This window comes from Brassica napus, chromosome A8 (assembly GCF_020379485.1).
Source record: "Brassica napus cultivar Da-Ae chromosome A8, Da-Ae, whole genome shotgun sequence".
NCBI classification, from domain to species: Eukaryota; Viridiplantae; Streptophyta; class Magnoliopsida; order Brassicales; family Brassicaceae; genus Brassica; species Brassica napus.
In genome coordinates, this window is record NC_063441.1 from 15,808,762 (window position 1) to 15,834,926 (window position 26,165).

General features: G+C 33.1%; 6 protein-coding genes and 1 long non-coding RNA gene across 9 annotated transcripts; 1 reads left to right on the forward strand and 6 right to left on the reverse strand.

Annotated features, from left to right (window-relative positions):
• Positions 1–6,092: 6,092 nt before the first annotated feature.
• LOC106361328 (protein SRG1) lies at positions 6,093–10,242 on the reverse strand. Of its 2 annotated transcripts, XM_013801056.3 has the most exons (5): positions 9,911–10,242; positions 7,145–7,392; positions 6,891–7,062; positions 6,735–6,836; positions 6,093–6,508 (listed from the first exon to the last, which is right to left on the reverse strand). In XM_013801056.3, the coding sequence occupies exons 1-5, from the start codon at positions 10,157–10,159 to the stop codon at positions 6,266–6,268; spliced, it is 1,014 nt and encodes a 337-aa protein (XP_013656510.2). In that variant the 5' UTR covers positions 10,160–10,242; the 3' UTR covers positions 6,093–6,265. The 2 variants fall into 2 exon arrangements, with proteins under 2 accessions (XP_013656510.2, XP_013656509.2); XM_013801055.3 differs by having other exon boundaries at positions 6,735–7,062; positions 9,911–10,237.
• Positions 10,243–13,217: 2,975 nt separating this feature from the next.
• On the reverse strand, positions 13,218–14,770 carry LOC106361327 (protein SRG1). Its single transcript, XM_013801054.3, has 4 exons — positions 14,414–14,770; positions 14,086–14,333; positions 13,685–14,012; positions 13,218–13,598 (listed from the first exon to the last, which is right to left on the reverse strand). Exons 1-4 carry the CDS (start codon positions 14,669–14,671, stop codon positions 13,356–13,358), a joined length of 1,077 nt encoding a protein of 358 aa, XP_013656508.2. The 5' UTR covers positions 14,672–14,770; the 3' UTR covers positions 13,218–13,355.
• Positions 14,771–15,523: 753 nt separating this feature from the next.
• On the reverse strand, positions 15,524–19,423 carry LOC106361325 (E3 ubiquitin protein ligase RIN2). Of its 2 annotated transcripts, XM_013801053.3 has the most exons (13): positions 19,245–19,423; positions 18,650–18,969; positions 18,426–18,503; positions 18,084–18,170; positions 17,854–17,975; positions 17,548–17,644; positions 17,341–17,446; positions 17,090–17,247; positions 16,872–17,009; positions 16,724–16,791; positions 16,430–16,648; positions 15,968–16,343; positions 15,524–15,870 (listed from the first exon to the last, which is right to left on the reverse strand). In XM_013801053.3, exons 2-13 carry the CDS (start codon positions 18,884–18,886, stop codon positions 15,814–15,816), a joined length of 1,743 nt encoding a protein of 580 aa, XP_013656507.2. In that variant the 5' UTR covers positions 18,887–18,969; positions 19,245–19,423; the 3' UTR covers positions 15,524–15,813. The 2 variants fall into 2 exon arrangements, with proteins under 2 accessions (XP_013656507.2, XP_048593729.1); XM_048737772.1 differs by having other exon boundaries at positions 18,650–19,254.
• Positions 19,424–20,728: 1,305 nt separating this feature from the next.
• Positions 20,729–22,130, reverse strand: LOC106389173. Its single transcript, XM_048737774.1, has 3 exons — positions 21,891–22,130; positions 21,666–21,771; positions 20,729–21,592 (listed from the first exon to the last, which is right to left on the reverse strand). Exons 1-3 carry the CDS (start codon positions 22,047–22,049, stop codon positions 21,288–21,290), a joined length of 570 nt encoding a protein of 189 aa, XP_048593731.1. The 5' UTR covers positions 22,050–22,130; the 3' UTR covers positions 20,729–21,287.
• Positions 22,131–22,610: 480 nt separating this feature from the next.
• Positions 22,611–23,057, reverse strand: LOC106426457. Its single transcript, XM_048737506.1, has one exon. The coding sequence runs from the start codon at positions 23,055–23,057 to the stop codon at positions 22,611–22,613; it is 447 nt and encodes a 148-aa protein (XP_048593463.1).
• A 364-nt stretch (positions 23,058–23,421) lies between these two features.
• Positions 23,422–24,881, forward strand: LOC125577072. Its single transcript, XR_007315393.1, has 2 exons — positions 23,422–23,652; positions 23,800–24,881. It is a non-coding gene; the product is annotated as an uncharacterized LOC125577072 (long non-coding RNA).
• Positions 23,903–25,122, reverse strand: LOC106361323 (oleosin 18.5 kDa). The gene is made up of 2 exons (XM_013801051.2): positions 24,695–25,122; positions 23,903–24,362 (listed from the first exon to the last, which is right to left on the reverse strand). The coding sequence occupies exons 1-2, from the start codon at positions 25,057–25,059 to the stop codon at positions 24,185–24,187; spliced, it is 543 nt and encodes a 180-aa protein (XP_013656505.1). The 5' UTR covers positions 25,060–25,122; the 3' UTR covers positions 23,903–24,184.
• Between the last annotated feature and the right edge of the window lie 1,043 nt (positions 25,123–26,165).

Consider the following 26,165-nt stretch of genomic DNA (forward strand, 5'->3'; position numbering starts at 1 on the left):
TTCCTAAATTATCGAAATCCTTTATTTTATTAAAATTGACTTTAGAATGTATATGACCTCCTAAATGTCGGATCCAACCTTCTATGAAATATCTTATATATTAAAACAGAAGTCACAACCTTGATTCATGTGTGATTTTTTTAAAAATGGATCTAATGGATCTATTCATAGAAATTCATACTATATTTTAATTCAGACTAATAATAAATATAATTTTTAAAATATTTTAATCATAGTATCTTTTGATATCTTTTCATTTTAAATATAAATATATTTATTTTAAAATTCTAACAAATCTGTTTAAAAAGATTTTTACAAGATCTTCATTTTTGAAATTATACTTAAATATTTTCACTAATTTCGAAATTCGTTTAAAATATTATTATACATTAATATATTCAGTTATATAAAATGAAAAATAAAAAAATCTATAATATTTTAGTTATTATATAATCATAATCAATTATATTAAATTAAAATTATTATATTGAGCTAAATATAATAAAATTGTATTAAATTTATATATTTATATATTTTACTTTCGTAATTATAAAATATTTATGTTCAAAAATAAAATCTAATATGTTGGTAAGATGGGTTAACATTATCAAACTATATAATACATGTATAAAAATTAACATTTATTTCTTTAAAGTTAATAATATAAAATATTTGTAACTACTTTAATCATAATATATTTTCATTTTAAATATAATATATATTTATATATTATATTTTAAAAATTCTAATAAATCTGTGTAATATTTAAACAATAACTTAATGTATTTTAAGTTATCGTTTAGAAATAAAAATAAATAAATTATATCCTATTTTATCTACTTTTATAGTCATGATCATGTTAAAATATAATTATTAGACTAAAATAAATATGATAAATTTATATTCAATTGATAAATTTATAAATTTTATTTTCATAAATATAAACTATTTATTTAAAATATAATATGATGATAGAACGACTTAAAATTAACAAACTATATAATACATGTATAAAAATTAACATATCTTACACTTTTATAGATACAATAATAAATTATCTAAAATGAATAAGCATAAAAATATTGGTAAAAAAGAAATCCAGTTTTGAAATACGTGTCAGAATTTAGCATAAATTAAATACATAATATTTTTAAAATATATTTTCTCATGAATATATTAATTTGCTTAATAACTAAATGCAAATACAATAAGATAAATATATAATTTGAAGTGGCAAATACATAAGGTTTAAACAATTAATTAATTATAACATGTAAATTATAAAATTATTGTATTTGAAATAGTTATATAAATATTTAAGTATATGATTAACATTAAAAATATATACCACTTATGTTCTAAAACAATAATTTATGTATAGAAAAGTGAAAACAAACACCCGTGCGGTTGCACGGGTCAAAATCTAGTATACATTAAAATGTCTTCAATGTATTAATGAAGTATATATAACAAGTAAAAAAAATGCTAAACCATCAATGAGTAGCCATTTAACCTCTTCCAGAAGACAAAAGAACAAAAGAACAAAAGAACAAAAGATGAAACATGAACGGTCCACTACAAGAAAACAGGGGGATTCTGATGGCAGAAATCGTCGGAAATTCGTCGGAAAATGCCTATTCCGACGAATTTCTGACGAAGGCGTTCGTCGGTATCATTTCGTCGGAAAAAAAGAATTCGTCGGAATTTCGTCAGACCTTCCGACGACTTTCTGACGAATACCGAGAAATGTCATTCTGACGAACTTCCGACAATATTCCGATGCGGACACACGAGACCAGAGTTCATCGGAAAAACTATATACCGACGGAGACGGATCCTCCGAAGATACCGACGAACTGAGGCCTCGGTAAATACCGACGGACTATGATTCGTCGGTAAATTCCGACGACTCATCATTCGTCGGTATTTTCCGACGAATAATAGTCCGTCGGTATTTACCGACGAATCATAGTCCGTCGGTATTTACCGAGGACTTAGTTCGTCGGAATATGTCAATTTTAATACGAATTAATTTTGCATTTATATATATATATTTTATATGAAAAATTAATTAATAAATAAATAAAATCTGAAATTTAAAACTAATAATATTATAGAATTTAAATTCATACAAACCGAAATAGAAAAAAAATATTCAGAAAATTTAAAATTCATGCAAAACGAAAAAAAAAAAACATTCAGACAGTTTTAAAAAGATGAAAAAAACTAAGAACTCGAAGACATCAAACGATCTAGCTTCTGCATTATCTCGGCGTTGAACTTTTTCTGGGATGCCAGCTCAGCAAGGATAGTGGCATTCTCCGAACGGATAGTGGCATTCTCAGAAAGGATAGTGGTGTTCTGCTCCTCCAATGCCCCAATCCGTTCATCTTTGTCATGTAGCTCCTCGAGAATCATGGGATCGGCATACGGAGCTTGCGAAGAAGACGCCGGATACGAAGAAGCACGGCGGGCCAACCCAACTAAACGGCCTCCTTTCCTTTTAGGAACCGCCTACAAAAATATTTAAAGTTAGTAAATATGGACAAATTAGTAATCGACATTATAAAAAAAATATATTAATAAAAAAAATTACCTTTTCAACCATCTCATTTATTTGCAATAGGGACAAGTTGGTTGAAGCTCCCGTAGAATCGCCGTCATCAGAGAGAGGCTGAGATTGAGTTGCTATTTCAGCTTCCACCAAATCAACGACACCTTTGATCACGAGATCCTGAATTTGACCCGTCTTCTTGTTAGTGTGAGCCACCTTAATGAGTTGGAGACGATCAACGGGATTACCGTCATTTTCTTCGATCTAAAAAACCGCCATTATTAGCCAAGGAATATATAAAATATTTATTTAAAAAATATAAAGATAAATAATTAAAAAAAACTTACAAGTTCATCTTCCTTAGTAGACATAGAGCAAGCGCCGAGGTTGTGCACATACATACCTTTCCCGCCACAATCGCTCTTCCGGTTCTTGGAGTTCCTAGAAGACGTCTCTGCAGTTTCTTCCTTCTCCCAATGAGCTATCAACTGCTCCCACACCGTCCCGTTGATGAACCGTGGCCTCTTGTTCTTCTGCCAAACTGTCTTCCACGCGTTTATCTGCTTCGTATAAGAGTCCATGGCCTTTTCGTTGAATTTCTTACGGACTGTTTCCGTGAGATCGGAGTGCCAGTTGAACTCTTGCTACAAAACAAACATAATTTAATAAGTAAATATATTTTAAAAAATGTAAATACTTTAAAAAATGAAGAGTTTACAGCAAACTGACGAAACCACAACTCTCGTTCTTCGAAAGGAATCACACTCCACTTTGAATATCCAAAACGAAGCATGGAGTACATCATCTCATTGCTTTTGCTGTGCATGCCATCTCATTGTGGAATGCTCTGCATGCCATCTGAAGGATGTCAAATCTCACCATTTGTGGAATGCTCTGCATGCCATCTCATTGCTTTTGTTGTGCGCTCACACTAATACAACCTCTTCAATCTTTCCGTCAAAGGCAAATACCACATTCTTTTGAACGGAATCGGAACTCTTCCCCTCGTTTCCTGATAACTAGGTTTCCCACAAAATTTGCATACATTTCGTGTCTCATCCGCTCTCCAGTAGATCATACAGTTGTCAATACATATATCTATCACTTCGTACGGTAGTTGAAGACCGGCTACAAGTTTCTGAACCTCGTAGTATGAACCCGGTGCAAGGTTATCCTCAGGTAGAATACCTTTGACAAAATCAGTAATTGCATCCATACATTCTTCAGCCAAATTATAGTCTCACTTAATACCCATTAATCTAGTTGCAGATGATAAGACTGAATGACCATCTCTACAATTTTGATACAAAGGTTGTTTTCCTGCATCTAACATATCAAAAAATCTCCTAGATTCGGGATTTGGTTCTTCCCCTCTATAATGATCATGTACCATCTGCTCAGTACCTACACCATAATCTATATCCGTTCTAGGTTCTTCTAACCTAATATCAGGCTGAAGTTCACTAACAGGCTGAGGTTCGCTAGTACTACCATATTCATAACCAGTTTTCCCATGAAGGTACCAAACTTTATAATTACGTGAAAACCCTTTCATATACAAATGAGTCCAAACATCAAATTCTTTTATAACCTTATTATTATTGCAAGTAGAGCAGGGACATCTTAACATACCACTTTTTGCATCCGGTTGCTGTTGAACAAGCCTCATGAATTCTCCAATCCCTTGAACGTATTCTTCCGTAAGCAAATTGGTGTTGGGATCCAAATGAGGTTTATCCATCCACGAACGATAATAAGCTCCTGAAGACATGATTTTCACGGAATTGTTATGACTAAAGAGAAAATGTGTGAATGAGTTGAATGAGGAGGGGTTGCATTTATAGGAAATTGCTTACGGACATCCGACGACTTTCCGACGGAATACCGACAGATATAAAGCATTCCGTCGGAATTCCGTCGGTATTTTCCAATCTCAAACGGCTATAAAACGGTCATATATATTTGTCGGCAACGGTCACTTGGTTCGTCGGAAATTCGTCGAAAAATTCCGACGGAATACCGACGACCGTAACGGTTATATCTTTTAATCGGAATGTCGTCGGAAATTCGACGGAATATTCCGACGACTTTTCGACGACTACAACGGTTATATTGTTTATCGGAATGTCGTCGAAAAGTCGTCGGAATATTCCGACGACCCTTGTTTTCTCGGAAATTCGTCGGAATTAGCCGACAGAATTCCGACGACTTCATATTTTTTGTTTTCGTCGGAAATCGGTCAGAATTCCGTCCAAATTGTCCGACGCCTTTGGCGTCCGTCGGAATCTCCGTCGGAATTCGGCGTGTTTTCTTGTAGTGGTCTGAGAAGGCAGAGTTTCTTGTTTTATTTAGGGGCTGTTATTGGTTTATGAGTATAAAAGAGTTTTGATGATTATTATTATTATAAAAACAATTTACCAAATTTTAACAGAATTTAGATTTACTTAGAATTCTACCAAGAGTTTCATAGATTAGTGTAGATTTTTAGGGAGGAGATAATTATAAACTTTTGTAGAGTTTATCTTGAAGTATTGCATAATAAAGATAGTATCGTGTTTCAATATTGTGTTGCAACATATTCGTAATTATCCATTATTTGTTGCATTGGCTATATGTTTTCTATAAATTATATCCATGTGAAGACGCAACAATTCAGAAGCTTCTCCAAAATTTGTAGCTCTGAGGTACATTTATGTCATGTATAATTCTATGATTATATGCATTAGTTCTTCATTCATATTTCATTTATGGTTCTTTTCTAGTTTCGTATGTTGATCTTGTGATATTATTATTATATAACTAGCTAATGGGGGATTCACAAAAGAATAAAGAAAAAGGTGGGTATAGTCAATGGGGACCAGAGGAAACAAAACTTCTGATTGATTTACTTGTTGATGCAATTCATCGAAATTGGCGTGATGCTAATGGTTTAATAAACAAGTTCACGGTGGAACAAAATTTTTTGCCTGTTCTCAATGATTTACTTATTTGCATTGTTAATTGTTATCATTTGTATTTGCATTGAGTTTGTGTGTCACGTTCTATGTCCGCAAGATCACCATTGATGCGGACGTAGCGAAGAGAACAACCTGTGGTCCAGTAACGACTGGAGATTTTGCAAAAGTGATGGGCTGTATCCTGTGACAGATTATAGTTGTTGTAATAACAGAGAAAACACACAAAGGATTGAGAGATATTCTTGCAGGTTTCCGATCATGAAAGCAACAATAACAAACTCGTGATATGGTAAATTGTTTTTATATGGTGTGAGACCAGACTTGGTAGTGGAGGAGCACGAAGCAAAATGATTCACTTGGGATGATTTCAGAAGAAACGATGCTGACCTATTATTTATAATTATATCTCATCCAATTTTAAAAAAAAACTTTGACAATACATGATTAACTTGCGATACTTTTTTATAACGAAAAGTATGTAGAATCATAAACTAATAACAACATATTTAAAAACAATGGAAAAGTCATTTACTTTCATTTTTGTTGAATAACACAAGACTTTTACTGATTTTATTAAATAATGAATCCAATAACTCTAGACTTTTAAAAACTTTTAAATATTTGTTACAAATTTATAAACCAATAACACGAGAGTTTAACAAAGTTTTAGAAAGTCTTAATTAAATAACACTAGACTCATTGTAACTCTCAAATCTTTAAAACTCCTTATAAAACACAAACCAATAACACCCCCTTAGATTCTCATAGCATCAAGGTAAGCTTTTCCATCAAGCTTACGTGTGAACAAGTCCTTGCGATACTCTTCGATGGTTACACTTTTGAAAAATGCAGCCTTTTGCTTTTCCACAAGACTTCTCACGGGACCAACTTCTTTACCCATTCCCAAATTGTGAAATGCCGCCACAGAAAGCCTCTCTTTCTCTGAGCTAACAACTCCACGATGCTCTATACTCCGGTAAGACCCGTTCGTTATGATCTACATTAATTGCCAATATCATGAATACAACCATTTTTACAATCAGAGCCAATCATGAGATATTGAGAATTTTAAACAATTTATCAAAAAGATTAGTAAATAAGTTTATTTAAAAATTAGTAAAAAAATATACTTGGAAAAGTTTGGAGGCCCAAAACTAATGTTTCACTTAACTATGTCAATGACCGGCTCTGTCTAGAAATATGTTTGTGCATGTATAACATACCTCTAAGACATCTCCAATGTTGACAACGAAAGCATTTGGGAGAGGTTTGACAGGAACCCACTTGCCATTTTTCTTGATTTGGAGACCTTCAACTTCATTAACCTGCAACAGTATGGTGAGTCCTGTAGAATCTGAATGCGGAATTAGACCAATAACCTGGTCGGGATCTGGACAAGGCGGGTAGTAATTCATCCTCATTGTCTGTCTTAACTCATCATCAAACAACTTCTCAATTTCCTGGGGTTTGATCATCAAGGCGCTCGCCATTTTCGCTAATAAGATCTTGGCTATGCCTTTCACTTCAGCAGAATACGTGTCTAGTATATCTCTGAAAGAAACAATAACCAGGTTTTAAACAAAGAAGAGTTGTTGGTTACTTGATAAGAATGGCGTTACTATTTGGAGCAAACCTAAAGGGAAGAGGTAACTTGGGGAACAAGTGAGCCTTGCGTAAGTGGACTGGTTGCATTACAAGGAGGAACAGGTCTGACCAATCGAGTTTCTGCTCTTCTGAAACCACAAAAGCATGTCCAAACCCTTCGATCTCACTGGGTTGTTGCCATAGCTTCTTCTTTTCTTCCATGGGAAGGTTGAAGAAATCTTGAATTTCTGACTTGAATTTGTCCAAGAAGCCCTTTTCCATTCCATGGTTTACAAGCTAGAGATAATCATAAAGACATGCCACAATGAAAATAATTATAGTGTCAAATTACTGTAAAACAAGATTACTGTAAAACAAAAAAAACTATATATAAATATATAACTAGTTAATATTTAACCTTTCATAAGAAACTAGTTAATATTCTAAATAAAACAAAATATATATTTTAAAGTTATGAAAACAATATTATATTATTTTTATATGTGTAATTTCATTCAACTTCTATGTATATATTGATTACTACATCAGTAAGAATACACTGCATAATAATAGCCATTGTTATACTATGCAAAACTATTTATTTAGCAGAAATAGTTTGATATAGTTTTATTTGATGGGTTCATATTATAAACACAAAATAAAGTATAAAAAGAAATAACTTTATAGCTTGTGGTCCTATACTCCTATGTGATTTTACATATCTTCCAAATATCCCTATGTGATTTTTTATATCTTCCAACTAAAAATAAATGAAACTACTATATACCACAAATAAAATAAAATTGTTATATTTAACATTTACAGCAAAAAGAAATTTTTATATGGGTAAGGAAAGAAAAATATATTATGGTAGATTTTTGACGAAAAGATATAATCCCCTATATATTAAAAGAGAAACATTACAACATTTGAGTCATGATGCGTGTCGTCATGAGAATAATTTTTGACAGTCTTTAAAAAACTAAGTTGGTCCATCTAAATATAAACTAGAGTTTGCTTTAAACTAACAATAAAATCTCTTATTAATCTAAAAAAATATTATTCATTCTTTCCTTAAATAAAAGCTACGGAATTATCTAATGTGATTAAAATATATATGAAAATTAATGATTTTCAATAATAAAGATTTGCTAAAAAATTATATATTCTCTATCATTGTTGTTTAAATATTTTTTTATTAAAATAAATAATACAATTACATTAACCATACAATAAAAAATTTCATTTTTTCGTATATGTCGTATTTTGAATTTTTTTAAATGAGTATAAATTACTAAAATGTTAAAAGTCTCACATAAACTTTTGTGATCAATGATTTAAATTTTTTTCTATAATAAGATACAAATGATTATAAAACCACATGAGTAAGAAGTTTTATTTAATAATTGTTTATATATATATATATATATATATATATATATATCATTTATATTATATTATATATCATATAAAAATACATACTTATATTTTGATATTTGCATTGACCAAATACTTAGAATTTAATATTTTTATTTTAAAATATGCATTGAATTTTTAAAAATGATTATAAGTTACGAAAACTATTAAACATCCCACATTAAATAAAATTACTAATGATTTAATTTTTTGTTATAAAAGGATGCTGATAATCATAAAACCATATGATTAGAAAACCCAAATGAAGCAGATTTTATTATAAGTCTACTAAACCCTAAACCACAAAACTCAAAACCTAAATGTTTGCTTGATAATAAAAAGAAGTATCAATTATTGTATCAGATATACAAAATATAAACTACTTAACACTAATATGCAAATTTTAATCAATAAAACAAAAAAATATCACTATAAAATCTAATCCTAAGAATATAACCTTAAAAGACATAACATGTTATAACCTTTTGTTCCAAACCATAAACAATGTCTAACACATGGTCACCAAATCAATATGTATTCTTTTAAATTGTTCAATTATACAAAATTTTAATTTCTAAACTTCATATTAACCCTTATATAAATGATTAGTTTAAAGTTTCACAAAAATTACTTTTTACATTTTTAAAATTAATTTATAAGATCAAATTACGATGTAGATTTGTTTTGAAGTCTACAAATATGTAGATTTTTTTTGTTACGTGTAGACTTACGAAAGACATAATTGTAAGATAACTTTCTGGTTTTTTGTTTGATCATAAGGATTAAATAGTATTTTTACTACCACTTTAGGTTGGTTTTGCATTTGATTAAATATGGAGTCTACTTTTATGGTTGGAATCAATATTTGGGTTTGTTTTGACAAATATTCTTTAATAAATAACCATATTAAAAATATATTATATATCTATGTTGATCTCATTTAAATTAATTATATATCATATACAATTAGATAAAATTGATAGATCGTTAATAAACAAGATTGATCGTTTGATTTAAACACACTCACTAATTTAGTTATATACGTAATAGTTATTGATTCTTCAATTATTGAATATATATTTATTATTTTATTATTTCATAATTGGTAGAAAATATAAAAATAATAATACATAAATATAATTTGTATATAAAATATTTATCTCGCGCAAGGTGTGGATCTTAACTTAATTTAGTGGTAAGTATTATAGAAAATATAGAAAACATGAACACATTGTCTTTTTTATTTGTTGATTTCATATTGTGGTTATCTTTCTAAAATCTCATATATATTTTACATCTATATGGGGGTTTAATACTACAAAAAAACGAAGAGGGTTTATCTTGTAAAGAAGAAAATATTATGTGGAAATTTCGATATACAGAAATATTGAGAACTTGCCTGGAAAAATCCCCAATCTTTGCATGCCAAGTCGAGCTTGTGAATCTCAGCATCCATGGAGGTTAAAGAACACAAGAGATTCATGTCTATGATTGGGATCTTGGTTCTTAAATCACCGTCGATATCACCTTTGTCAAGATCAGACCGTACATACCTCGGAGGAACCGTCGTGGTCAGCTTCTCCTTCACCATCTCTTGAACAGATGGAACTATAATAGAGCTATGCTGGCTTTCTCCCTTGGCTTCCATGGCGGATTATTCTTGAAAGAAAAATAATGTTGATAATGCCAAATATTGTTTTTTTTTGTAACAAATGCCAGATATTGTTTTGTTGATCAAACACTTACAAAAAGAAAAAGATAATGGACCTTGGCGTTTTGCTACACGTTTTGCAAGTGGCGATAAGTGAAGTACTGCGTCGTTTTGTATGCCCGTGTGTTTTTGCATGTGACTAGGTGGTTGCATGTAAACTAAAATGGAAACTACTTTTTTTTTCTTTTTTTTTTGTCACAGAAATTTCATTAAAAACTTAGAAATAGAGAATGGACCCAAAGATGGCCCAACTCATGAAGTCCATTACAAAGATAAGAAGACTTGAAGAGTCTTTCTTTGCTACAACTGCGGGTAAAGTAGAAAAATGATAAACGTAGATTGATGCAAAACCAGAGGAGATCAATCGGGTGTCTTTCACAATTCCGATGATTTCTTTAGACTGGAGTTTGCCGGAAATAGCTCTAACGAGCGTTGAAATAGCGGAGAAAACCTTGAGCTTTTGGAACTCGAGGGTTAGCACCATGGGCGATCGCATCGCCAAGAACCAAAGTCCAACATGACTTGATTTGACATTGAAGAACAAAGAAGATGGTCCAGAAGCTGAATAATAAAGCAAGAAACCATGTAGCCCCGTTAAGTACAGAAATGGAAACTACTTATGCGAAGCAATTTAGGACATTGTTTTGTCCGAGGGTTTATAAAAACATTTTCAATGTATTACTACAAATTTTATTTCAAAATGGTGTACCTTCAAAATAGAATTGGATTTTACTCTAATTTATTACGCTATTTTTTACTCCAAAAAAATGTTCTTTTTTATTTAATTAATAATTGTTAATAGTACTTTCGACTTATAAAAATTTAACAATTAACCCAACTATTTTATGTTTACAAAATGTTCATAATAATATATTTTATTTAAATTAAATATTTATCATTAAAAATAAAACTAAGAGATTATCTTCCAATTTTAATTCGTGGAGTTTTTATCATATGCAAATTTTCTAATTCAAAAATATTTATATGCATTAAAAGAACATAAAGAAAAAACAAAGTTTTTTTTGTAATTTGAATTATGTATTGGGTCTCATTGTTTGTGCATATATCAAGTTCAACTAGTACAAATGTTATCAATCAAAATTTTGACCCACAAAATTAAAAAAACACATCTATTCCGTTTGAATAATACTTCAAAGATTTTGGTAGTTTTGAAAACAATTTACCGAATTATTAAATTACTTATTTATATTATATTATATTTATTTTATATTATTTATTCTTAGTTTTGACTTGTATGAGTTTATGCATATTTTATGTAAACTATTAAATAATCTTTTGCGGAGTATTATATTTTTTCATGTTATTGTATTATTTTAAGTATGAAATAAAAACATTAAAGATTAAAAAGACTATTTCATAAATAGAAAAAGTTCAACTCAAAAATGGAATAATGGTTAGGGTTACTCTATTTATAGAATATGAAATAGAGTTAGAGAAGATTTTATTCCAAAATGAGTTTAATTTAATAATGTTGAGCCTTCCCTGACAACCAGACCCGATTCTCGGCACAACTGTATGAAATATTCGCGAAGTATTATACTTAGGTTGCATGATCTCCAAATTATTTTGTTAATCTTATATATTAAAACAGAAGTCACAACCTTGATTCATGTGTGATTTTTTTTAAAATGGACTTAATGGACCTGTTCATAGAAATTCATACTATATTTTAATTCAGACTAATAATAAATATAATTTTTAAAATATTTTAATCATAGTATCTTTTGATATCTTTTCATTTTAAATATAAATATATTTATTTTAAAATTCTAGCAAATCTGTTTAAAAAGATTTTTACAAGATCTTCATTTTTGAAATTATATTTAAATATTTTCACTAATTTTGAAATTAGTTTAAAAAATATTATTATACATTAATATATTCAGTTATATAAAATAAAAAATAAAAAAAAATCTATAATATTTTAGTTATTATATAATCATAATCAATCATATTAAATTAAAATTATTATATTGAGCTAAATATAATAAAATTGTATTAAATTTACATATTTATATATTTTATTTTCGTAATTATAAAATATTTATGTTCAAAAATAAAATCTAATATGTTGGTAAGATGGGTTAACATTATCAAACTATATAATACATGTATAAAAATTAACATGTATTTCTTTAAAGTTAATAAAATAAAATCTTCGTAACTACTTTAATCATAATATATTTTCATTTTAAATATAATATATATTTATATATTATATTTTAAAAATTCTAATAAATTCTTGTAATATTTAAAAAATAACTTAATGTATTTTAAGTTATCGTTTAGAAATGAAAATAAATAAATTATATTTTATTTTATCTACTTTTATAGTCATGATCATGTTAAAATATAATTATTATACTAAAATAAATATGATAAAATTATATTCAATTGATAAATTTATAAATTTTATTTTTATAAATATAAACTATTTATTAAAAATATAATATGATGATAGAACGACTTAAAATTAACAAACTATATAATACATGTCTAAAAATTAACATATCTTACACTTTTATATATACAATAATAAATTATTTAAAATGAATAAGCATAAAAATATTGGTAAAAAGAAATCCAGTTTTGAAATACGGGTCAGAATTTAGCATAAATTAAATTCAAAATATTTTTTAAATATATTTTCTCATGAATATATTAATTTGCTTAATAACTAAATGCAAATACAATAAGATAAATATATAATAAGAAGTGGTAAATACATAAGGTTTAAACAATTAATTAATTATAACATGTAAATTATAAAATTATTGTATTTGAAATAGTTATATAAATATTTAAGTATATGATTAACATTAAAAATATATACCACTTATGTTCTAAAACAATAATTTATGTATAGAAAAGTGAAAACAAACACCCGTGCGGTTGCACGGGTCAAAATCTAGTTAGAATTAAGGTAAAAATGTTTATGGTCTCCTAAATCTCGATCCGGTTTTTCAAACAACGATCGTAAAAGAGGACATTCTTATTAATTCTCTGCATGAAACAAGAGACGATAAAATATACTATCTATATATATATAGTACCACATGCAAGAACGGTGGTAGAAGATAAGAGTTTTCTTAGGTCACAAGGCAATGGGTCTTTAGATTCTCATAACATCAAGGTAAGCTTTTCCACCGAGCTCACGTGAGAACAAGCCTTTGAAGTACTCATCAGTGGTCATGCTTCTGAAAAATGAAGCCTTATGCCTCTCCACGAGACTTCTCAGCGGACCAACTTCTTTACCAGTTCCTATATTGTGAAACGCCCCTATAGAAATCCTCTCCTTCTCTGAGTTCACTACCCCACGATGCTCTATACTTCGGTACGTCCCATTTGTAACAATCTACATAGACAAACCAAAACCATTTACAAATTACAAACGTTGTATATATCATTTGGTCTCTCTCTACTCTAGTTCACAAAACTTACCTCTATCATGTCTCCAACATTGACAACGAAAGCATTTGGGAGAGGTTTGACAGAAACCCACTTGCCTTTCTTCTTGATTTGGAGACCTTCCACTTCATTAACCTGTAAAAGGATGGTGACTCCTGTAGAATCTGAATGTGAAGTCAGACCAATAACCTGGTCAGGCTCAGGACAAGGAGGGTAGTAATTCATCCTCATTATCTGTCCTAAATCATCATCAAACAACTTCTCCATCTCCTCAGGGTTGATCTTCAATGCCACCGCCATTTTAGCAAACAAGATCTTAGCTATGCTTTTCAGTTCAGCTGAATACGTCTCTAGTGTATCTCTGAAGAAACAGAACATAGTTTTAAGAACAGAGAAAGACTTGTGAGGCAAGTAAGAATGGTTTTGAAGCAAACCTAAGGGGAAGAGGTATCTTGGGGAACACGTGAGGCTTGCGAAACCTAGCAGGTAGCACTGTGAGATGGAACATGTCTGCCCAATCGAGTTTCTGCTCTTCTGAAACCACAAAAGCCTGTCCAAACCCTTCGATGTCTCCAGGCTTTTGCCACAGCTTCTTCTTCTCTTCCATGGGAAGGTTGAAGAAATCTTGAATCTGAGACTTGAATTTCTCCAGGAAGCCTGAGTCCACTCCATGGTTTACAAGCTGGAGATAAGATACAAGAAGTGGAGTTGTTTTGTAAAGAATGATTTTAAGATAGTGAAGCTTTGACTTTTGAAACTTACCTGGAAAAATCCCCATTCTTTGCAAGCCAAGTCTAGTTTTTCAATCTCAGAATCCATGGTGGTTGAAGAACACAAGCGGCTCATGTCAATGACTGGGATCTCAGCTTTTAGACCAGATTCACAGGCAATCTCAGCTTTGTCTAGATCAGACCGTACATACCTCTGAGGAACCTTCTTGATCAGCTTCTCCTTCACCATCTCTTGAACAGATGGGACTATAATAGAGCTGTGATGCTTACTTGCTCCATTGGCTTCCATGGCTGCTTCTTTTTGGTAAGAAAGAAAATGTTAACAGTGCCAAATCCAATGATTGATGGGAGTCTGTGATGGTGATCGGTAACTAGCTACAAAGGTCTACAAGTATTTATATATGATTTTAGATGCAAGAAATAGAAAACAGTAGTATAATTCTTTAATATCTTTGAATTGAAAAATACTGGCCCACGTTACGAGTGTGCTTACATAAGAAAGAGATGTACATCTAGATGTTTACTTGGTGTCATCTAAGAATATTCTTGGTTTGCAAAGCAAGTTATGGCTACTTTTCAACGTTTTGTAACATTAAGTACAATATATATGGGAAGGCTTAAAAGTCTTGGGATAAGGTCTCTGGACTAGTACATGGACATGTACGACCGTAATCCTTATAATTCAACGATTCGTTATCTGGATTCCAACGCATGCTCCATGGAGTTTCGGAAAACTTAAACAAGGGATTTACAAAAAGCAAATAAATGCATATATGTATATACCCTACGCAAGGTAATCAGAGATTATGAGACTCATAACAGTATAGTTCTTTAATCTCTTTGAATTGACAATATTGGCCCACGTTACGAGCGTGTTTAGATAAGAAAAAGATAGACATCTAAGAGAGAGTTTTTTATATTCTGCTAAGAATCCAACCTTAAAAATTTCCATTAATCATGTTCTTAAAAGTCTTAGGATAAGGTTTCGGGACTTAGCACATGGTCTCTGGACTTAGCATATGGACATGGCCGACCGTATCAAAGCGACTATACAGGAAGTAGGAGGATATATTCAAGTTTAGAGGAAAAAACTGAGTTTACACATTTAATGATATACTATTACACATTTAATGATATACTATTGGATCAATAACCGTAGATTCTTTAATTTAACTTGTTTTTATTGTAAATTACACATTCTTACATAAGAGAGGTAGCTGCATAGAGTGGTCACTCTCCCTCGAGACTGGAGACTGTGACAAGATATCTCCAGAGCAACAGAGCCTCTTCTTCTCTATAGTAAAGAGTGATGCACAATGTTGGGTGGTGTATAAACTCAAGGACAAGGATATGTCCCGAATCAACTAATCTATACCTAAAGGTTTAAATGAAAGTGCAGAAAGTTCTCAGTATTTTTTACACAAACTATCATCACATCTGGAGAAGATTGTTTACTGTAACAGCAACAGAGTTTGTTCTCTGCAGGTCCTGCAAAAAAAAAACGCAACATGTTCTAGTATCAACTACATATGCACTTCCTATCAAAGGTTACAGAGAGTATTCAAATATGCACTTAAAATTTTACCTGGAAAATAATTTCATCAGGCACATGTGGCATGACTTCCCTCACTGTCTCGGCCATAGCTAGTATACTTGCCAAGCTTTCATTTGTCACGTTTGATACAGTTCTTAGATGCAGACCACCTGTCCTTCCACCAGCACCTGGAGGTATGGTTGTTGTAGTAGAAGTGGAAGCTTGTGAAGGGTTCATCGGCCATAGACTCCAAGCAGCATCGTCAAGTGCAGTTTGAGCATAGCTTTCCCCAACAGATGCAAGATGCCTCATCATCATCTGAACCCTCCCCAGTCCAACGGACCTAGAAGCGGTAGTAGAGGGACCAGCCACATCAATGCCCTGGTCTGACCATGTCTGCAGCCAGCTTGGATCCAATCCTAAATTCCTATTTTGTGAAAAACAAAAGGGTGAGAACTTTTACAATCATATATTTAGTTAATAAGTAAACCATGGAAGAAGAATGAAGTGAACCTCGAAGGATCAGTTTCAACAGAACTTGGCATCTCAGCAGGGAATAAACCAGTGGCTAGTGGATGAGCAGGACTGTTTTGTCTTTCAAGCTGACGCGCTAGCTGCTCATCCCTTGAGACTTCAACCGTGCGAGGGTTAGCCTCACTTTCAGTTCTACCAGCAAAAAGAGGCTTACGACATGTAGGACAAGAATAAACATCATTTAGACCTTGATCCAACCTGCCAGCACCATCAAAGCATCATCATCAGGATCATTAGTTTCAGTTATAAATATCCGAGGATGTAGGTATCTACCAGGATCGCAGGCATCCAAGATGGAAAAGGTGGTTGCAGTGAAGCCTTTTAGCCTTAGCCATAGGTTCCTGGCCATTCAGAATGTATACAAGAGCTTGAGGTATTGAAAAGGTGTATGAAAAAATAGCTCTATAGAGCAGAAGCATACCCGGCATATAGCACATTCATCATCATATGCACGTAACTCTTCAGAAGTTGCATCAGGAAGCGCTGCATGGAGAGAACCCAGAGCTATTCTCAGTTTAATGTATCCTTTCATTCGTTTCAAAATTGCACTGAGCAATGCCTGCCAAAACAAAAATAGAAAAATCAGGTGCTAAGTAACCCTGAGGGCGACACAATATCAAAGAAAGTTGACAAACTTACACGTATGTTGAGAAACAAAACTGCATCCACCAGATGAAAGGCAATGCCATGGAGCCACCAGATATGCAAATAATGACATAGTGCCATTACCAAAGTAGCCATGTCCAGGAAGAAACCAAGGTTTCGGTTGAGAAGGCCCTTCCATTCCAACAGTGAGCCTATCCCAAAGGGTAAGAGACCAAAAATATCCATGAAAATTCATTTCCCGGTTAACAGAAAAAGCCATGGCATAACACCAGAAAATAAAAGACCTGCTGTCATGGAATCAAGAAACTTGGATCTTTGGCAGTCCGAGTTATTGACTACTAAGTGATTGATCCACATATCAAGTAACTGAAACCCATGAATTAACAGCGCCTGCAGAATAATCCAGATCAGCTCTATATTTTGTTGACCATGGCTAAAAAAAGGACAACAAGAAGAAGGACAAGACAAAACAACTGATATTTCTTAAGTACCTGCAAGGTCTCAAAAGCAATACTGCATGGCTCAAAAAGTAACAACAGATACACAGAAGAACCAATTGTATTGTATGTCATAAGGGAAAGCTTTATCCTGCAACATACGTGAAGAAAATTAAATCCTTTTCACGAAGAGCGTTGTCCATGTAGGTCTATTGGTATTACCTACTCGATTATACACATTACTCAACTATATATGAAGTCCAGAGAGAAACAAGAATGTCAATTTGACTTTTCTGGTTTAAGTTCATAAAGAGATAGAAGATAATATTTGACAATATACCACAAAGGTTAAGGAAATACCACAACATATCAACAGAGAGAACCAAGAAGAGAACTGAATACACACGAAAGTATGTCCAAGGTGTAGAGGAAGGAGATGCATTCAATCGTTCAAGCCGGTCTCTAGCCAAAGCTTGAAACATCTACATGACATTACAAGATTCACATTAGGAGGGTGTCTAAAAAGGATAATTCATAACTAGGTATATCGCGAACGCCAATACTTCCTACCAAAAAGTCAACAACCATACCTTTAAAGTGCATAGAACAGTCAGCCAAACTGTCCACAGTACACCCTGAAATATTGTTGGGGGAATCACCAGCGGCAGAAATGTACCCTAGGAGAAAAGGATGTTAAATGGGGATTTAATCTATTGACATCCAGAACACATACAGCATACGCATCTGAATCAAATTACGGAAGCACTACACAAAGATGAGAGCGCACAAGTGAAAGGAGAAAGTGGGCATTAAAGACCTCTCTTAAGCCTCAAAACCTATTATGTTCCTTTTGATACATTATAAGTACATTTAATACATTTTTTTCCTGCAGCTGTTAAGATATTAAGTAACGAAAGTAAGAACAGCACTACCTTGTAAATGATGTAATTGGCAAGTCGCTCCACCAACTTTTTAGTTTCAACGCCATATAAATCTCCAAAAAATAGAGTCTGTAAAACATGCTTAAAGACATTAGAACCACAGAAAATGGTCAAAGAACATTTCCAGAAACAATTAAACAATCAGTACGCCTGTACACATTACTATGGCAACGAACAGCAATGATAACAAGTGGTAAACAATGTTTAACTCTTACCTTGAGGGAGAGTATAAGAAGAATATACACATTGAGCACAAAATTGGTCAACAGGGCGATTGTAAAGTAAGATCCCAGAAGCAGCTCAAGCGCATGCTCGGAGTCTCCTAAAGAAATGTTCTTTGCAATCAGCCCATCAGCTCTAAGCCTATCCAAAGACAACTCTGTCCAGACTTGAAGCCCCACAAAGCTCAGAGCTGTTGATGCCACCGAGACCGACAAGTACCTTATCCCCATTAGGAACTATATAACAACAGCCTTTTCACTCAAAAAGTAACTCCCAGAATCTCATTTAATCAAAATCAGCACGAGATCCCCATCTGCAGCCACATAGAAAGAGAAGATTCTTTTGACCATAAAGGCAGAGACTTTTGAAGAATCAACACACAATTGAGCTACCCATCAGCGGAAAACAAGGGAAAGATTGATTCTTTTTAGAATTGAATCTATAAGAAACATAAACAATTCAAAATTCAAAGATCGAAGAAAACTGGTAAAGATCGTGGAAGAGGAGAGAAATGAGCTGGGAAGATTCAATTTTAACAAATGCATATTACCAAACAAGAGATCAAAGTTCTATGGATCGATCGTTAACCTGATTATCTGCAAAGTTGTCGGTTGAAAATTCTCTTTAGGACAGGCGTCTCTGTCTTTTTCTCGATCGGGACAAGGAAAAGTATAGGAAGCGCAGAAAAATCAATATCTTCTTCCAGGTAGAAAGAGAGAAAGTATTATTTTTATTTTTTTTAATTTAGAGCGATACGGTCAACAATAAAATTATTTCTTTCTTAATTTTTAAACATTATGTTTTACGAAAAATAATTACATGTTTAATCAAAGCATAATGTCCTATTTAACTAAGTTGGAGTATTTAGTATTGGATAGCATTTCGAACTCGCTTTTCTATTTTTATTTTAAAATATATAAAAATATTATTTATGTGAAATTTATTTCAATGTATATTTTTATAATAAAACTTTTTATTTGTGAGAAAAAAATTGAAAATTTTATATTTTATCTCTATATTTGATAAAAAAAAAGAATATCATTTTCTATATTAAAACCACTTGTATAATATAAATGATGATTATCTCAAATAGTCATTTTTATGTTTTTATTATAAATATAGTTTTTAATGAGGAAAATGATCAAAATAGTCTCTTTTTTATTTTGAAAATTTTAATAATATGTTTTTATTTTTTTTTAATTTGAAACTATACCTTCAAAAGTCTACTCCTTAACGAGGAGCGAAGACATGAATTTTATCTAGTGGGTGCACTATTAAAAAGAAAAAAAAGACATAAGAGTGGTTCGAACCTGAATAAATTGGGGGTGCACAATCTAAGTTTTACCATCTGATCTACCAAATTATTAAATGATTTGCCTCACAAATTTTAAAGTATAAATATTATCAAAGGTGCACATGCACCCATAGTACATAAGTGGGTTCGTCTCTATCCTTAACTTTAAACCCTAAATCTAGATTAGTTAACTAACCATAAGAGATAAATTTATTTTTATTCTTTAATAAAAAAAATTTAGTTATTTTCCTATTTGAATGTTATTTTTGTGAAAAAACTAAAAAGTATTATCCTAAGAAATTTCTCTAATATAAATACATTGTTTTAGCCGAAAAATATAAAAGTGATTCGGATATAGCTTTAACCATTATTTGTTAGATCCTTCTGTTTTAATTTGGCAAGAGTTTTGATCTTAACCCATTTGGCTACCAGAGTTAAAGGAGAGGGGGAGGTAATTTTATTCTCATTCAAACCTTGCAAGTCTATAGAAGTATTGTGGTATAATGATTAAAGCTTAAAGTTTTTTATATTCGGTTTTTGGTTCGATATGATAGAAGAAATGTTTTTCTACTAATTATAGGATAAAACTTATCGGAAGTTTCAGATTATTTCTATCTTTCGTTGTGGTTGTGGTCGTGTGTTGTGTTAAGAGAAAGCATGTCCATCGAAAATGTTATACTACAGAATTGTGCATGGATATAAATGTTACAGAAAAACTATAGGATGGTTATCTATAAAGTTGTTCATCAGAATTGCATATGCTAGAAATAATTGATCATAGTGTGAAAATATATAAATTACAATGAGTGATCGATGATAAAAAAACCTTACAAATTTGGAGATTGATCAATGATAAAAGAAATCAATTAAAATGGTCTCTCCTGTGATGATATTGAAGATCGAAAAAGGAGATTGCAAAACTCATAGGATGACATCAATGGGAGCTTTGTGTCCTGGTGACGATTATGTAGCCACTACGTACATCTTCCTCAGATGATCCAGACAACATAGCTTTCACTTCTGTTCCAATAAGCTGAGTGGGCAACAACCCTGAGATGAAAGCTGCAGCAGTCATCAACATGTAAAACACCAAATCTCTGCTAATCTCAGAGATGTAACTGGTACGGACCGGTCCAATCCCTTAGCCATTGCCTTCGAGAGATTTGTGGGTGACAACAGCTGTTGTGATGAGTATTGTCTCCTTGGATTAAGTAACTACAAACCAATCTTTAACCATGATCGAACAAACTCTTCATTTGTGCCTAAGTGTCTTCTTCTGTTGTAACTTACAACTTGTAAGAGATCCAATGCATTGGGTGGGGGGTAAAAGCAAACTATTAACAATTTAGATCGTTCATAGAATTGTTGCAGGCTCGGGACACCATCACGACCAACATGACCAAGATGGAGAGAAAGACCGAAGTCTTGAGATCTTCCTCGAACCAATTGTTGAGTTTGCCACGTTCCCTCTTTTTGTTAACTTTGAAACTATTTAAGAGTTCTATCGCGAGCTTTATTATCTTCTTCAACACTTCCGTGGCCTTAACCACGGTGCTGTCAAATACCCATTTTATGAAATCTGTTGGTGTGTTATTCTTCCGTGGAGTGTCATCTGAGCTCTCATCATCTGAACTCTCCTCGTCTGTTAATATAGAAAGACCGAACAAGCCAATGAGAACTCTCTCAAACAAAAGGCTTTAAATTAATACTAATACCTTGATTAATGCCATTGTAGTACAAATCCTTAATCTCTTGCACCACCTCGTTGTTCCTCACTGCCTTCCACACTGCTTTGTCAGATGACAATGATAACACCATTCTCTGCACAAAACGTTATTCAGGTACACATTGTGTTTCTATTTAGGGTTTTATGAATACTTAACAAAATAAGACACAGAAACTTAAGCTTAGTGAATCAAGAAAACATAACAAAAGATCACCTGAACGGATGGCTCGGTTCGCAGTAGGTCAAAAGCATTGTAAACGTGATCATAAGCATGAGGCTGTAAGATTCTTGAATGACATAGTTCCATTGAAGGCTCCACCCAGTCCAACTCCGTCCCAAACGAAGGAACTTGATGAACCATTCCTGTGGGCATGGGACTCTGGTTTCCACCACCATCGAATACCCTTAAAAACAAGAATCAACAGTTACGCGTATTCCCATTAAGCAAGAACGCAGGTTTTGAAGATTAATAATAAACAAAGACAATGATGCAGTTGAACTAGCAAACAACTTTTCAAAGTAGTTTAAGTTCAGGTACTAGGAATGATTGGTTAAATTGATACTAATTCCGGAAGCAAACAAAACGAAATAGACTTGGATAGAGCTTCCATCTTATTTTAATTCATCAAATCAAGACAATTCAATCACACTCAGAGGAAAGAAATAGGGAAAAGAAAAAAAGTTAACTTTGAAAATAATCTATCCTAAGCCAAGACAATTCTCGTGAGTATTAAAATATCTATCTACCACTCAAAGCTCATCCACATGTCTGAGATTTTTTTTCTTTTTCTTTTTTGAACACACTTTTATGGGATTAATTGTCAATTCTAATCATTGATACAATAATCAAAACTCAAATAGTCTCATCCATATAACCAAACACATTACTTTCAAGTGTATAGAAAAATTAAGAAACAGAAGAGAAAAAAAATGATTACTGCTTAAGAGCAGAAACAGCATCTTCGACTTCATCAACAGAAGGAACAGAGCTAAAAACAGAGTCATCTTCTTCTTCTTCTTCTTCGGTTCCTTCCACCGTAACCCACTCAAAGTCTTCGTAAGCGCCGTAACTGTTAAACGAAAAAGCGCCCCCGGTCCATCTGGAGGTTATAGCCACCGGAAGATTCAACAGCGACCCTGATGCCGCCGAGATTCTCAGATTGTTTGATCCAACTCTATGGACATACCCTCCACCTAGCGAGACAGAAGCGTTCCCAGCTGCTGTCGACGGTGATGAACCAAAGGGATCTTGAATACCGCCTTTGGCTACGCCGGTTCTCTTCATCGCTCGTCCGGCGGCGCGTAGCATCCCTCTTCCGGCGGCGCCTAACATCCCTCTCCCGGCGGCGCGTAGCATCCCGCTGCCGGCTGCGCGTAGCATCCCTTTTCCTCTATCTAACATGAGACAATTGAACTTGCGTTATTCCGACAGGTTTCGTAAGTTTTACGTTAACTCGGTGAACTGTTTTTTTTTCTTTTGGTCTACCGGTTCGGATCAATTAAGAAGTTGTTGTTGTAATGAATGGCTCTGTTTTGAGTTTGCTTGTGTCTTAGGTTTCTTTGTACGGTTTGATGATTTCCAGGAGACAGATCAGGTTATATATATACAAAATGTGCTTTTAAGGATTTTCTCAGAATATTTTGACTTTCCTTGATTTTCTTTGCTTTGTTTTGCTTGATCCTTTCTTCTCCACGACAACGCTTACCATTTCTATGTTTTCTATTGCATTCAATTCAATAAGTAGTAGTCATAAAAGTAGTTTCTCATTTAGTATAATTGCATAAACCAAAAAAAAGTAGCACAGAATTTAAATGAATATGATTGAAAATCTGAAGTAATATGCATAAAAGTTAGGAATTTAAATATTGTACTCAATAGCATGAAAACACGAAAACCAATTTGAAATCCAGAAGACATTTCGTAAGGGAAAGGGAAAACCAACATTGAAGACTTTTTCTCTGCCTTTTTACTCGAGGTAACTCTCTATAATGCTTGTTCTTTACGTCTTTGGTTACTTGCTAGTGAATTAATTGGTTAGAATATGAATGCTAGGGAACAATCCGGTTTACAGTTTTGGTTTATCAATCCGGAAACAGCACATTGAACCGCATTGTTTTTGTAGTCACGGTTCAGAACATACCATCTCTTAGTGCGACGAGCCATGTGGTCGTACTGTTTGGTAGTTACTCAAAGAGGAAAAAGAAGCTAGGCAGACCAAACATAAGTTGGACGAACAAGACTTCTCCATATAGACGTTACAACTTACAAACAAGGCAAAGAAAGTACAGCAAAAGGTTTACAATTTACCACAAAGAGAATAACACAACAAAACATGGTACCATTTGACAAGAGAAACACACTTGCACATTATTTATAACAAAAAAAGAAAAAAAAACTGATGATATATGCTTCCCCTTTTATTACCCACCCTGATCAAATTCTAAACACCTTATTCCTCATGAACTAGACTCCCCTGACATCGACATTACTGGGGGCTGTTGCGTGATTTATGTAGTAGTGGTGGTGTGATGGGTTCCACGGGTACGGTCACGGTCATGCTCACCACCTGTATGTTGCTGTCCGTAGTATTGAGCTCTGTCTTTAATATCCTGAGCTTTGGTTCCCAGCTTCATCCTTGCACTGTCCAACTTATCTGACCCCTGTGGGTGCTCTCCCGTTGCGTACCTATTCAATCACACACACACACACACACATAAAAGTGAACGTCTATGTTCAATTAGCCAGAGCTTATATTGTAAAATGGCAACCCCAAAATCTTTGATCCGAAGATAGTGGTCTGATGCATACATGCACACATGAACACTTAAGATTTTATTCACCAGATTTTTATTCATTAGATGTTTACGTATATATGCTTTTAAGTTTTAGTGTCCTCTCATGGCATATATGATTATTGTTAAATATTATCTTTAGTTAAGACCTTACCTTTTGGTAAGGTGCAGATATACATATAACACAAATTGAAAATTTATATCTGTGATAATTTTTTTGCTTACTTATAGATCCAGGAGAAGACGGTTATAGCTGCAATGCCAAACCCACCAGAGGAGAGAAAGCCAGTGATGAGAAGTGCTACGGTGATGAGAGCCGGCACGAGGATTGGGCTAAAGATAACAAGCAGAGGAGTGGCAACAGTCAAAGCAATGACTGTTCCGACAAGGGTGAGACTGGAGAGGACAAGAAGGGACCCTCCGGCGGTGACTGCGGTAGCAGCTTTAGCAATCTGCCTAGTCTTGGAGTAGTCTTGGCCCGACGTCTGGTAGTCTGATCGTCCGTAAGGATACTGGTCTCGGTCTCGGCCCAATATCGGGTACTGGTCACGGCTGGTTATGTCGTGATGGGTTCTAGCAGTATCCGCCATTATGATCTTGTTGAAGAGAGAGATGAGTTTATGTTTTGAAGTAGCTATGATTGTTGTAAATTGATTAGATATATGAAGAGAAGGGAGGGGGAAAGAGAGTCATGTGTCAATGGCGTCATCATGCAATAGTATCCACGTGTTGGTGGCGTCACCATGCAGACGCTGCAGGTGTAAACTAGAGGGGTCTACTTGAGGACACGTTTGTGTTTTTGTCTCGTTCCTGTGAATGTGGCGTTGGCAATGAACCGAACGTAAACTTAAAAAACGGACCATTGGGCTGATTATCAGAGGGTGGTTTCAGGGCTTTCAAGGCCTTTCCATGAATTTCTTCTTAACAACAAAAAGTCAAATATCGAACGTAAACCCAAGACTATTTTTGAGCATACCATAAAGTTACATATTACATTGATTACAATAACAAGGAAGAACTATATCAAGATACCATATCAAGATTCACAGCAACGAGAGCTTGAAGAAGATGAGATGGAAGAAAATTTGTTATGAATGTTGAAACTTCTCATTAATTAAAACTGTACAGTATGTTCAGTATATATACTCTAATACAATCTCGCTAACATAAGCTTTATATGTACACCACTTATACTGTTATACACCCATGTTGCTAACCTACACCAGTGAGCTGATACACCTTTGATAGAACATGACCTGAAGAATAATCAGCATAAGAATAATAATAATATTATAATAGAAACAGATTTGCTTCAGTTCAGCAAATGGGAGACGCAAAGATGGAGAATGGGCTCAGTTTCTGGTTTTCAACAAGATTAGATGCAAGTTCATAGATGAGTATAGATTAAGAAAAGAGTGAAAAATTTCTTATATATGTAGCATTGTAAATATGTAAACAAAGGGGTTTTTTGGATTGAATAAAATTTAACATTCATTCAAAAAAAAAAAAATAATAATAATAGTGACCTTTTCCAACTCTACAATGGAACAGCTTCAGTAAGTTGTCTCATCCAATCGTAACTTCCAGAAAAAGAAATGTAACCAACGGTCTAAGAGCATCTCCAATGGTGTTACCCACCATTGGAGTCCTTAGCCATATTTTAATGTTTTTTTTTTTTTTTTTTTTTTAAATAGTT

Excerpts from the sequence above, each read along its gene's own strand:
- LOC106361328 (XM_013801055.3), bottom strand. The coding sequence starts at position 10,159 with ATGGAAGCCAAGGGAGAAAGCCAGCATAGCTCTATTATAGTTCCATCT. Across the intron at positions 7,063-7,144 it reads AAGTTACCTCTTCCCTTTAG|AGATATACTAGACACGTATT; the intron begins GTTTGCTCCAAA and ends TGTTTCTTTCAG. Across the intron at positions 6,509-6,734 it reads ACATTGGAGATGTCTTAGAG|ATCATAACGAACGGGTCTTA; the intron begins GTATGTTATACA and ends CAATTAATGTAG.
- LOC106361327 (XM_013801054.3), bottom strand. The coding sequence starts at position 14,671 with ATGGAAGCCAATGGAGCAAGTAAGCATCACAGCTCTATTATAGTCCCA. Across the intron at positions 14,013-14,085 it reads AAGATACCTCTTCCCCTTAG|AGATACACTAGAGACGTATT; the intron begins GTTTGCTTCAAA and ends CTGTTTCTTCAG. Across the intron at positions 13,599-13,684 it reads ATGTTGGAGACATGATAGAG|ATTGTTACAAATGGGACGTA; the intron begins GTAAGTTTTGTG and ends TTGTCTATGTAG.
- LOC106361325 (XM_013801053.3), bottom strand. The coding sequence starts at position 18,886 with ATGGGGATAAGGTACTTGTCGGTCTCGGTGGCATCAACAGCTCTGAGC. Across the intron at positions 17,976-18,083 it reads CTGTTCTATGCACTTTAAAG|ATGTTTCAAGCTTTGGCTAG; the intron begins GTATGGTTGTTG and ends AATGTCATGTAG. Across the intron at positions 17,645-17,853 it reads CTCTCTGTTGATATGTTGTG|GATAAAGCTTTCCCTTATGA; the intron begins GTATTTCCTTAA and ends CGTATGTTGCAG.
- LOC106389173 (XM_048737774.1), bottom strand. The coding sequence starts at position 22,049 with ATGCCCACAGGAATGGTTCATCAAGTTCCTTCGTTTGGGACGGAGTTG. Across the intron at positions 21,772-21,890 it reads GAACCGAGCCATCCGTTCAG|AGAATGGTGTTATCATTGTC; the intron begins GTGATCTTTTGT and ends CGTTTTGTGCAG. Across the intron at positions 21,593-21,665 it reads CTACAATGGCATTAATCAAG|ACGAGGAGAGTTCAGATGAT; the intron begins GTATTAGTATTA and ends CTATATTAACAG.
- LOC106426457 (XM_048737506.1), bottom strand. The coding sequence starts at position 23,057 with ATGCTACGCGCAGCCGGCAGCGGGATGCTACGCGCCGCCGGGAGAGGG.
- LOC106361323 (XM_013801051.2), bottom strand. The coding sequence starts at position 25,059 with ATGGCGGATACTGCTAGAACCCATCACGACATAACCAGCCGTGACCAG. Across the intron at positions 24,363-24,694 it reads GTCTTCTCCTGGATCTATAA|GTACGCAACGGGAGAGCACC; the intron begins GTAAGCAAAAAA and ends GTGATTGAATAG.